This window comes from Mastigoproctus giganteus, chromosome 10, assembly GCF_048544385.1.
Source record: "Mastigoproctus giganteus isolate SK-2022 chromosome 10, ASM4854438v1, whole genome shotgun sequence".
Classification (NCBI taxonomy): Eukaryota; Metazoa; Arthropoda; class Arachnida; order Uropygi; family Thelyphonidae; genus Mastigoproctus; species Mastigoproctus giganteus.
In genome coordinates, this window is record NC_143584.1 from 174,210,045 (window position 1) to 174,223,050 (window position 13,006).

The window sequence follows — 13,006 nt, forward strand, 5'->3', positions numbered from 1 at the left end:
GAAAAAAAAAAAAAAAAAAAAACAGTCTGAAGCTAGTATCATTAAAGATTATTCATATATATATATATATATATATATATATATAGGGCGAAAGATATATATATATCTTTCGCCTGCTAACTTCCATAAATAATTTCAGGGAAACCAGAAACTGTTATTGACTTTTTTAAAAATTTATTTTCTGTATTGTATTCAAGTAACTGAATATTTCTGATCACACCTCCTTTTTTTCCATTTGTGTTTTGTTTATTTCCCTTTATCCTTTTATCATCCTTCTGGTTGGCATCTTATTTTAGCTCACAGCTTGTATTTGACCATACAGTTGATTAAACGCTATGTTTCTGACAGCTGGACGTTATCTGTCTCCATTTCTCACCTGACTGCACCACTGGCCATTACCAATTACATTTATTCTCCTATCTCTCTGGGAAGGAGAAAAAATACCCCATCTTTTTCTTTCCACGATAATGTTTACAAGCTTATTATTACTGTCCGGAGTAATGATAACCCTTACCCTAGCTATCTTATAAGATATCACAGTTAACTCGATTATGAGACTGATAATCAAATTATTCACATGTGCTTATTGTTTTAAGTCTTGGTGTATTAATATAATAATTGCTACGGTGCACTATGTGAAACAAGAATTCCTTTATCCTTACATGAATTTCTCGATTGCTTTGTTCTTTGTTATTCCACAGAGGAATAACACGGGCCTCTCATACCGGCGATGTGTAGACTCATTGCAGGAGAATTAACTTAAGTTTTATCCGAAACGCTTGGATTCAAAGGAGGTACGTGCAAACTGGAGATACACAAAAATCTCTCCTATTCACAAAGGGTGGGGGAGTAGAGGGCAGAGTGAAGTAATTAGAGCAGCTGTTCTCGAACGTTTTCGTTAGGTGGTTAATATTGATGAAAATATGAAGATAGAAATTGTGGATGGGCCGTATATCGGGTTAATGCTGTGAATACTTCTGAATAAATTTCAATATAATTGGCAAAAAAATATATTTAAAGTGTATATCAAATTTTCAGATGAAACCTTGAATGATATTTTTTAAATTAAGCAACACAAAATTTTATGCTAATTGTAAAGTAAAATGAAAAACAATTAAATGTAATATTGATCATAAATTGAAATGATTGAAAATAATACAAAGAAATTTTTATGAATTGCAGTGTTACAAGAAAAAAGTATAAAATTTAAGTTTAATATTTTGTAGCATGTGATTTATGGAACTGATTTTTGTTTGAGATTATTTCCATCACCCTGGGTTCTAAATTATTATTATTATTAATATCATTTTATTTCCACATCAGTGGGCACTCTTGGAACAGCCTGGTTCGGCTAGTTCGCAAATTCCAGTTGAATGCATTCATTGGAATTGCCAGAGATCAAAACAGATTACAAATACATAACAAGGTAAAAATAAATACATAAAATAATAAACAATAAAATAAATAAATACCAAACAATAAAAAACACAGTGGTTAATCCAGGAACGCCTTTGCAGGGAATTCTTTTCACATAGCGCTTATTGTTCCTGTTTATAGAGTTCTTTCACTATGTCCTGTCTATAGCGCTTCGAGCTGCAGAAAGATGAGGCATTAATTCCCAGGGAGTTATACATTCCAAACGTATTTGCCGGGAACACTGACCTAAAGGTGTATTGCACATTTTGCAGACAAGATTGTAGACAAAGTGTTGAACTGCACCGGGTTCTTGAGGTCCGAGGGTTTGCAGAAACATCCCAGTATCATGTATGGATACGTAAAACATTATACGATGTTATAAAACATATACGATGTACTAAAGATGTATGGATACGTAAAATATATGCGAGATGACTATCCGGTATTGGATCTTAATTTAGAGTTGTTTATGTTCATAGCAGAGAATGTTTTTTCACAGATTTAAGTACTTCCAAATAGAGAAGCCATTCGTATTTTCTGGATTTTCTTCTGGTGAGAGTTCTTTTTAAAAATTCATCAAACTCTTATCACGATAAGATTCCTTTGCTTCGACGCTCTCTTGTTAATTAGTTAGTTATTTGGTTTTTAGGAGCATTAGCAACTAAGGCCATATTGCTCCGGGTATATGCGGTGATCATTCCCTGACCTTTCCGCATCCTCCGTATTTGGTGGTGACGGGCTCGAACCCCGGTCTAATCAAGAAGCGTGTGCTACGCACTGCTGCTCCTTCCCACCTGGCTACGGAGGCGCCGCGCTCTCTTGTAGATTAATCAATTCTAATTGAATATTTACAGGGGCATTTTCCGGATCATATGAAAATGGATCTTGAAAAACAATTAGATTTTTTTTTATTTTGAAAACCTAAGAAGCGCCTGTAAAATTCTTCTAATACACGTTAAAATGGTCTTGTATTTTTCTGACCGCAGAATATTTAAAACCTCAGCTGATTCATCCGAAAGAATCTTACATCTATTCTAAGTAGAATGCCGACCGGGCTAGCCAGGTGGGTACAGTGCCTGCCTAGCAACCCAAAGGTCGCGGGTTCGAATCCCGCCTCGGGCTTGGATCACAGTATAATGCAAAAACTTTGCGAGGTGCATTATGGCCACACTAGCCGATGCGCCAACAACTAAATGGAATAAATTGTCATCTACTAGTTGTTTTTTTTTTTGAAGTAACCTTAATTTTCGATTTGAAGCCTTCACATAATCAAAAATATTAGAAACAAACTTATTATTGTTATGAATTTTCACATTTTGCTCAATGAGAACCCCATTGATGTCAACTAAAAATGTTAAATGCATAAACAGTGGATGTCGTGTAACTCTACAATAGTTTGTCCTTTTGAGTTAGAAATTCTGTTACTTTTTCCCTGAAAAATCTTTTTAATGTGCTACCTTTACTATCTAATAGTTGAAAAATATATCACATCTCCAAATTCATCTTCAGAATCTTCCTAGAAAGTCTTAAATTGGCAATGATTCAAGCCTTTACTTCTGATAAAATTGACAGACTTCACAACTACATCCATGAAGTAGTTCTTCTCCAATACACAACCAATAAGAGCTTCTTGATGAACTATACAGTAGTGAATTAAATTTGTCCCAGTGTGACCCACAACTTTTTAGTTGAAGAGGCTTACCAATCCAGATTTTCCTCCTACCATGCTCGGGGGAGCTCCATCCGTTGTGATCCCAATGAAATTATTCCAGCCAGCTTATATTATTAAAATCCAATGAATGACACTGCATTAAATATCTCAAGTCCTATAGTTTTCTTTTTTAAACTTTCAAGAGACAGTAACTCTTCAAAAATTGTAAAATCTTCTGTAACACCACGAATAAATATTAGAAGTTGAGCTGTGTCACTGTTATCCATACTCACGTCCAGTGCAAGTGAACAAGCAAGAAAATTTGTTGAAAGTCGATGTAGTTGCTTCTGAATATTTTCACTTTTATTCTCAATCGTATGAGGATAGTGAAGTAATGGTCATATTTTACAAGCGGATATCGTTGAAAGCGGACTTTTTATCTGGGAAAACGATATGTACACCCTTTTCTCATGCATTCTTTAAAAATTCACCCTCTGTGAAAGGTTTGCTCTTACTAATCTCATGGGCGACTACGTAGTTATCCAGGACCGAGTCTTTATTTTGTTGAAAATATTTTTCTAACACTGATTTTTGTGCAATTAAATTTTTCTGTAGCGAATCAAAATTTTCCCTTCTGTTATCGCCAACTATATCGCTTTATCTGACGTGATGTGCATCATAATTTAGTTTTATATTGTATTCTTTCATGACTGCTACATATTGTTTACAGAGATTCACAAAACTTTATTATATTTTGTTCAGTCACAAAATAATTTTTTTTCTTTTTTTTTGTCGTTTTGAATTCGACGTTTTTTCCATAATTTTAAAACAAGGATATGTTTTTAAATAATATCAATTTTAAACTGTTACAAATAAATTTAATTCGTAATCTTACTCTTAATTGCACAGTCATTCATTCACTCACTGCTAGCTACGTGTTTGTACGATTGCTTACAGAAAGCCACGAAGATGTCCGCTCTTTGCGGCACTTTATGCACTTCCAGTTTCATGACAGCTTGTTTTTTTTTTGTTTTGTTTTCTTTTAATTTATTCCAGAAATCTTGGTTGCGATAAAGAAATCTCCGGAATTACTATCTTTGCTTGAAAGAATTGCAGCATCTTGGTCACAATATACAAATTCGTGGAACTACCATCCTCTCATAAACGAATGGTTGGAAAGAGAAGGGTTTGCACGTGCATTTGTTGTCGCAACTGTGATAGTTGGGATTTCCGTGGTACCTATCGGTCAACTAATTAATTTCTGCGAACCAATCCCCACCGATTATGCCCATATCCCTACGTGTTTCTCCATACTTGGAATCGGTCATCAAAAATTTTACCACGAAATTCGGTTAACCCAGTTTCTCTGGATGAAAAATCCGAGTTTTCCGTTTTCGTGAGGGGGAAAAACATACAGGCCTCATCGAAGTTTGACTAATTCAGTCATGTTGTTAATAAAGTCTACGAGAGAGAGAGAGAGAGAGAGAGAGAGAGAGAGAGAGAGAGAGAGAGAGAGAGAGAGAGAGAGAGAGAGATGCCTGTGGAACCTGTAATCCTCTTTGTGACCAATTTACTTGAATCCCTCTCTGACTGAACATGCTATGGGAATACTTCATTCACGTTTAGGAAACTCACTGCTCACCATATTTATGTATTTCTAATACACCTCTGTTAATATAAGTATTTGAAATATTTAAGAATTAGCATACGTTATGAAAATTTCTGATTATGCAAGAATTGTAGAGGGCAGTGCAATAGAAAGAGGAATTAACCAACTGGGCCAATTTGAAAATGGACAAATGATTAGATGCCATAAGGGAGGAGTTAGCCAACAAAAGATTTCGGAGTTTCTTGACATTCCGAAGATCTCCTAGGATACTGATGCAATTTTTTGGTAGCCAAACTGTGTCGTTCACATATTCGAAGCCTTTCTTCATAAGGGTGCCCTTTTGCAATTCACATCAAACGGGTTGCGCACCTTTGGACCCTTTCAAGAAGCTTGATGTCTTTTTTTTTTTTTTTTTTTGGGATGTGGTCTCCATGGGCTAGACACGGTATGGGGACCCTATTTGGTGCTCGTCGAGTTGGAACTTTTTCGGTATATCCGCGAACAGCAGCTACGGAATTCTTATGAATCTCGCCATAAATTTAAATCATATCAGTTAACTCGACAAAAGTAAACAAATGTGTAGCTACATAATATCAGTATAATAAATTCCATACTCTATAAAAAGAGACGCCCGGTGAGTTTCATGTGCCTCGTCTCATAACACAGCAACGAGTAGCACAGTGGCCGAGCCCTGCTACGTAGTGACAAGCCAGTGCTGTCACCGTAGCGACTTGTCACGGGTATCCATGCTCACTGGCAGAGACACGAGAAACTGCGCCTTGCATGGGCATGCCAGCACCAACACTAGAGCCCTCGTATCGCCACCCTCCCCACACCGGGTGGAAAAGACTTGAGTTCGAATCCCGTCAATGACGTGAGGAGGCGCCTCCGTAGCCAGGTGGGAAGGAGCAGCAGTGCGTAGCACACGTTTCTTGATTAGACAGGGGTTCGAGCCCGTCACCACCAAATACGGAAGATGCAGAAAGGTCAGGGAATGACCACCGCATATCCCCGGAGCAATATGGCCTTAGTTGCTAATGCTCCTAAAAAAAAAAAAAAAAACAAATAACAAAATAACAATGACATGAGGAATTTTTATAGTCCTTTTTCACAGCGTGGCCGACTTAGTCGGTATGAGCCGAAGGTAGCATGATGTTTTCGCCGGAAACTAGGGTTTTTCTTCAAATCCGACTACAGAACACACGCAATTTACAGCAATTTATACGGCGCAATATGGCCTTAGTCCCTGATGCCCTTAAAACCCTATAATAAAGAAACAAACCAACACTAGACCACCGACAAATGGAAATCTCTCGCCTGCTCTTATGAATCCCGTTTCTAACACTATTATGCAGATTGGTGAATCCGCATACGGAGAAAGCAACATGAGGCCATGGCACCTGGATGCACTGTTGGTGTTCGGCAGGCTGGAGGTGGTGGCATTATGGAGACTGTTTTCTTGTTATGCCCTGGGTTCTCTGAACACCGTTAATTAACGGCTTAGTGGGAACGCTAGCGTTCTGTTTTTTTTTGTTTTTGTTTTTTTTCCGACCAAGTACATCAAGTTCATGATGACAGTATATCAAGACAACTTCGGCCTCTATGAACAATACAACGCGCTAGTATGTCTCAAACATGTTCAAGCATGTTTGAGACATACTAGCGCGACATTATATTTGAGACATTATATTAAGGAAAAGACATTCAGTGCTACAACTATCCTCCTGACAAGTACAGGCACAACTGGACACATTGTACAACGCGTGGGTAGCACTACCACAGGACGCCCTGCAACACCTTGCGGAGCCCATGCCAAGACGTGTACTGACTGTATTACGAGTAAAAGGTGGCCCCATGATGTATTAGGTCGGTGTTGCTAATGTTGTTGTTTTTTGGTTTTTTAGGAGCATTAGCAACTAAAACCATATTGCTCCTGGGATATGCGGTGATCATTCCCTGACCTTTCCGCATCCTCCGTATTTGGTAGTCACGGGCTCGAATACCGGTCTAATCAAGAAGCGTGTGCTACGCACTGCTGGTTCTGCACACCTGGTTACGGAGGCGCCGTTGCTAATGTAAAGCCAAATCAGTGCAGATCGCTGTACCTTTTTAACTGAAACACCATTGTCTTAAATTGAATATGGTTAACATGGAGGACGTACACCCACAACTTATATTATGATTATTCAAATCAAGTTCAAGTTCAAGTATATTATTTAAAACTTTGATTGAAAAAAAAAATCATACATGGATAAAACAAATATAAATAAAAATATAAATAAGTAAGAAACGTGGTATGAAAACCGAGAATTAATGACTGATTTGTAATTTACTTGAAAGATGAACGAGAGAGGTTGTAAACTGCTAACACTGTGTTCATGCTAACCGGAGGAAAATTTCGGGGTAGGTTTCGCAAATTAAAAAAAGAAGTTTAAAGAAATTAAATTTTTTTTTTTTGGGGGGGAAAAAAATTAAGAGTAGAAACAAAAACATTAATGAATATTGTTCACATTCTAATGGTGTTTTCTATATTATGTATGTTAATTTTAAAGTCGTTTCTTTACCAGCGTACAACAATTATTATTATTATTAGAAATTTACACCAGGGTTCACTGGAAATATTTGGGCAAACCCCTGCGGTTAATCCGGGGTTTCCGATATAAAAGTCATAGTCGGCTACAATATTGAAAAAAAAAATGTGGATGCATGACACCGACTCTTCTCAGTAACGGGTGTAGATTATTTAATATATCAATTCAATAAAGGAACTTCTATACCATAAACCCCAGAGCTAGAAAGAATAACGCCTAATTTTGCTTTTTCTTCCGACTATACTTCATTTGCTTTTAAGTATTCCATGAAGTCTGATGGTACCCAAACAAATGCTGTGACCTCGAGGAAAATTTTCTCCATTAAATATATGAATGCTGAGAAAATTCTCAACCTTATAGGATCTTATAACTGGGAAGACATTTGTAACCTCTCACCTGAGGAAGCAGTTAACCAACTCAGTCAGTCTCTCAAGAATGGCGGACCTGGGTGCTTCTAAAGTTATCCGTATTTCTCTTAGAACTAACCACTGTTTTCTTCTGAGTTGAAAAAGTGCCGTCCTAAAATAGCAAAAAGCTTTCCGAAAATGGAAGAGAACAGGAGCCGACCAAGACCGATCAGAAAGGGAGAGCCAATTTTCGAAAATTGAAAAGGGCTATAAGTTGGCTTGCAACCGCCTGAAATAAAATAAGCGGACATGTGGAGAAGTGCAATATGAGTTAATCCACGTTTAATTCATGAGCTGAATTGAACTACAGACAACTTGAAGATAAAAGTAGTATATGTAATTTGAATATTAAGAAACCCACAAGACCCAACCTTACAACTATTCATATTACTAAAGAATTAATAATAAAGACGGTCAACAAACTTCCTAATAAAGCTACGATCGGCGGGAATGGGTTTCCCTGTTTCATATTGAAAGTTTGTAGCATTTATATTTTTGATATCCTTCACTATATATTTAATGAAATTCTAGAAACTGGCTCTACGTATTTAATCTGGAAATCTATTACGCCAAACCAGTTCCAAAATCCAAATCCCCCAAACGTCTGAAGGATTACAGACCAATCTCGATTGGGTGCTCGCTTCTGAAAGTTTTCCAAAAAGCGATCCATGCAAGAATAGTTGAACACTGTTTCGGCCATAGACCTGCATATCTCCATAATGTCATCAGTGGGCGGTGCTCCAAACTCTGAAATACAAAAGGCATTCCAAAAACCGATTGGATGTTATTTCCCTTAACATAAAGGCTACATATGATAGCCTCTCAGTTAACGCTCTCCTTCACATACTGCATTTTCATTTCAATATTACTGGAAACTTCCTTCAGGTCTTGGCTGGAATCCTAACCAATAAGGTACTGCTGATTTACCACAACGGTGGGCAGCTGACTTTTAAAGTAACGAGAGATGTTCCCCAGAGTAGAGGTTTGTCTCAACACTGTTTATAGCAGCACTTGAACCGTTCTTGTCAGAAAATTCTAATTTTTTGGTATATGCTAATGACCTCAAGCTCCTCGTTCATTCAAACATTCCTGACTCTTTACAAAAAGTCAACCTTGAGGTCCAAAAAGTAATGCTTGCCCTAAATAATTATCTACATTACATTGGACTCTACCAAAACAAAGAAAAATCTCCGTTCTCGAAGAAGCGTGTAGAAAATGATGTCCGTATCTTCATCGACCTGGCGAAAATCTACGAGATAATTTTGCATAAGGATCTGGGCGTCGTAACCTGGGACAAGAACCTCAGCTTCATTTATCACTTCAATGACCTAAAAAACAAATTTTATGCTATATACCGGAGCCCTAAGCAAGAATTAATAGGGGTCACAAACCAAAAGCTACTAGTACAATACCTCTTAATGTGTGTTTAACCTGTTATCCTTTATGCATCAGTCATCTGCTCATGTGCACCTCCTACATACCAAAATCGTTTCAGTACTGGATGATGAGAAGTTTGAATCAATGCTTAAGCAATCCTCCCACGATATCAAAATCAGTCCTCTATGTCACACTTGCCATTTCACCATAGAAATACATTGTAGTTTCGAGGAACATGAACACAAATTTAGCAAAGGATGGATGCACCTGCAGTTAACAATATTGTGTCTTATGATCCTAAAAGAGAAAGAGAGAAATCAGTTTAGAAGCAGACTTACACACGTTAGATATTTAAATATATTATTCCCAAACAATGTAGTGGAATACTCTAATTCTCTTCAAATTAATCCTGGGAGTTTTTGTTCCGACAGAAAATATATGACGCCAACGCTGCAGGAAATATATCAGTTTATCCAACTAGACTTTCTGTTGGTTATTTCCATAGTCTCTGCCAGTTATAACTTAAGAACTTGTTTTGATTGAATAACCTTTCTCTCTCAGTGTCTCCAGATGAACTGTCAATATTTGAAGAGACATTTGTCTAACAACTTGCATATAAAATTGTCTAGGCCTATATGTATCAATAATATGTTATTTTGGACATAATGTAAATGACATATTGCATAGCTGAAAAATTGTTAGAAAATGAACACCCTTCTAGTAAAATTCCTGTCCTGGGGCAAAAATCATGTACTACACTGGAAAAAAAAAAAAAAAAAAAAACCCCTAAACCTTGTACCCTAAAATTAGCATGCACTTTACTGACAGCATTTCATATTATTATGTTGTATTAAGCTTTATATTATTTATCATATTAATAAAAATAACGATGCTGATTAAAACAAAGTTAAATAAATGGTTTTCTCTCCCATGTGAAGCACGCTGAAAATTTGACCATTCTCTGTGTTCCTTGGACATTGCGTTGTCTCTTTGTCTCTCCTTGTGACATGCCGTTGAAATTCCAATGCAGTTTTGTATGGCCACACAGCGTTATTACACATGTTATCTGCTGTCTACTACTTTGACACGGGCAAAATGTTTATGTTGAGGAGGGAAGACATGATCGATCGATGGACAAACGCGCAAGTCTCCAACGTTCGATAAGTTCTCCAAGAAGAAAACTTTTGGCGTTAAAAAAAACTAGAAATAAAAGCTGTTCAACGAAGTAGAAAGTCCAATATTCCATACCAAGTGAAAATGGCAATTTGATGGATGTTAGTTTATTCTGCTGTATCCGCTACTGACCGTCGCTTTTGCTTTACTTGTTGTGTCTAACTGGAAGAACGGCAAATATGTCTCCCCAAAGATCTGGGTTATGGCAGATATATCAGCCACTTGATATAAATGTTACTATTTATGCTTTCCAATTATGAATAAAGTTTGAGTCAACTTGGCGCAACGAGTTATTTGGAGTGAATAGGCTACACGGTGAAAGTTTCATATAAAAATATATTTTTATTTTATTTTATTTTTAATTTTACTTTCTAGAATAACTTCAGTATAGAAAAGGTTCTGAACGAGTTAAGAAATTTCACTTTCAGTTCAAAAATAAGGGACAAAAAAAAGTCAAAAATAGAGAAGGAAAAGAGTGATGAATTAGAAATAATCAGGAAAAAAAAAAAATAAATAAAAGACCGAAATTTTAATTTACTGTTTACAGCTAAGTAGAAAAATTAAGTAGAAAATTAAGTAGAAATTAGTTAACACTTACCGGTAATTAAGTAGAAATTAGTTAACACTTAATTAAATAGAAAAAAGTTAACACTTACCAATAAGGGGCACTGTATCTGAAGTCGGTGGCATACTTTCTCCAATTACCATCAAGAACACCGTCATAGAAAGCAGGGTAGTGATTCCAAGGGTGACTTTCTCTCCAGAATCGGAAGGCATATAGAAACTGAGAAGTGCGATGCCCGTAATTAACATACAAGGAAGAATGAGGTTAAAGACGTAGAAGAGGGGTCGTCGTCGCAAAACAATATGAAATGTCACATCGGGATAAGGCTCCTGACAACAAGAATAGAATACTTCGTGCCTTGCTACGATCATATCAATGAGGTCCCATTCACCATTTTCTACATAGTTCGATAAGTCGCCCTCACGTGTTTGTATAATGACGTTCACTTGATATCCATCGTAGGTCCACGAAGCAAATTTCATTGAACAGTTCTGCTCATCAAAGGGAAACCAAGCCACGTTAATTTTGCAAGAGCTCCGAAAGATGGCACTTGATAACCATGTTAGGTTTCCATCTGACATAACTATGACGTTTGTACTAAGGATTGCATTGTTGTACTGTGAGTCCGCGCTATAGTTAAAGAAAGTATTTTGAAATTTTATTAAAATAATATTATATTAATTTAATTAATTGCTATATATCATAATTATGACTACGCTTTTAATATTTAAAATAATATTTTTATGATTGTTGTTTTCAATGTATGGTAATCTTACACATAAATTTTCTGTTCATACTCCGGGATGACCACATAAGGTCAGAGGAGTTCACAAGAATAATATATACTATAATTCATTATTATCACGGTCCCCGAGCGTAGCCCATATCCGTATGCGTATTGTTTCTCTAGAGGTGTGTGTGTTCACGGGCCAAACTACCCGGAATAACTTACGGGGAAACCCCTGCTCCCACCGCCTGCGATCAGCGAACTACTGTCTCGAATGAAGAATACTTTAGAAATTCCTCCAGTCGTCGACGGGACTCCAACCCCGACTTCTCCAAACGAGTGATAATTGGCGAAACCATGATGCTCTCACAGTTAACGAGTTCACGAGATGGAGAGATTCAAGAACATTACCGTATTTAGTAGTCAAGGGGGGAAAGTAGTCGGGGACAATCAAAGCGCATGTATTTGTTTCCTCGAGCTGACCTAGAGGTCGGGGCAAAGGTACAGAAATACAAAAACTCTCCATAAGGATTTTTCTTTATACAATTTTCACGTTTTTGTTATAAACAGCGCTGGCACATATTACAGTATATATATCGGAAAAGCTTATGAATTGGTATCTCTAAAAAAATCACATTTAATTAAAATTAATTGATACAGTTATTAAAATTTTCTAAAATTAAATTTGCTAATACTCTAAAGTCCATTCATTCTTCATGCGTTTCCTTTTTCCCACAGCGCCTCCGTAGCCAGGTGGGAAGGAGCAGCAGTGCGTAGCACACGCTTCTTGAGTAGACCGGGGTTCGAGCCCGTCACCACCAAATACGGAGGATGCGGAAAGGTCAGGGAATGACCACCGCATATCCCGGAGCATTATGGCCTTAGTTGCTAATGCTCCTAAAAACCAAAATAACTAACTAACTTTTCCCACCATGCGTTGCGATGATGTTTATTAATCCAACGTCCTCTATTTATCCGTTCTGTGTATTTCTCTCTTGTCTTCTTTCTTCAATAATCAACTGCTTACACAAATAATGCAATTTTTTTTTTTATCGTATGATGTGAGCAATACACGAAGGAACCGGTTTTTTCCTGCTTCCTTCGTGTATCGTGGCAGTGAGATCCAAGCCCGAGGCGGGATTCGAACCCGCGACCTTTGGGTTGCCAGGCAAGAACTTTACCCACCCGGCTAGCCCGGTCGGCAATAATTCAATGCTTGATTGGAACAGTTCCTTATAATTATTATGCAATATTAAAATTATTAATTTTAAGATTATAAATAATTATTCTAATACTTTTAATAATTAACTATATCCAGATAATTTTTTTTTTTTTTTTGCAATAATTTAAAACTTTCCAATGCAACGAAACATTGTGGTCAAGTAGCATCTTGTATTTTACTGCTCTCTCTCTCTCTCTCTCTCTCTCTCTCTCTCTCTCTCTCTCTCTTGCTTGTTTTTCGTGGATCAAAATACATAATCCCTGGCATG

At 37.0% G+C, this 13,006-nt stretch overlaps 1 protein-coding gene across 3 annotated transcripts in view; it reads right to left on the bottom strand.

The window, feature by feature from the left end:
- Window positions 1-13,006, bottom strand: part of LOC150079537 (neuronal acetylcholine receptor subunit alpha-10-like) — a 286,051-nt gene that overhangs the window by 31,525 nt on the left and 241,520 nt on the right. For all 3 annotated transcript variants that reach the window (XM_090382659.1, XM_090382657.1, XM_090382658.1), the window contains exon 6: window positions 10,881-11,419. In XM_090382659.1, coding sequence (XP_090238785.1) covers window positions 10,881-11,419 — 539 coding nt within the window. The remainder of the gene's footprint in view (window positions 1-10,880; window positions 11,420-13,006) is intronic.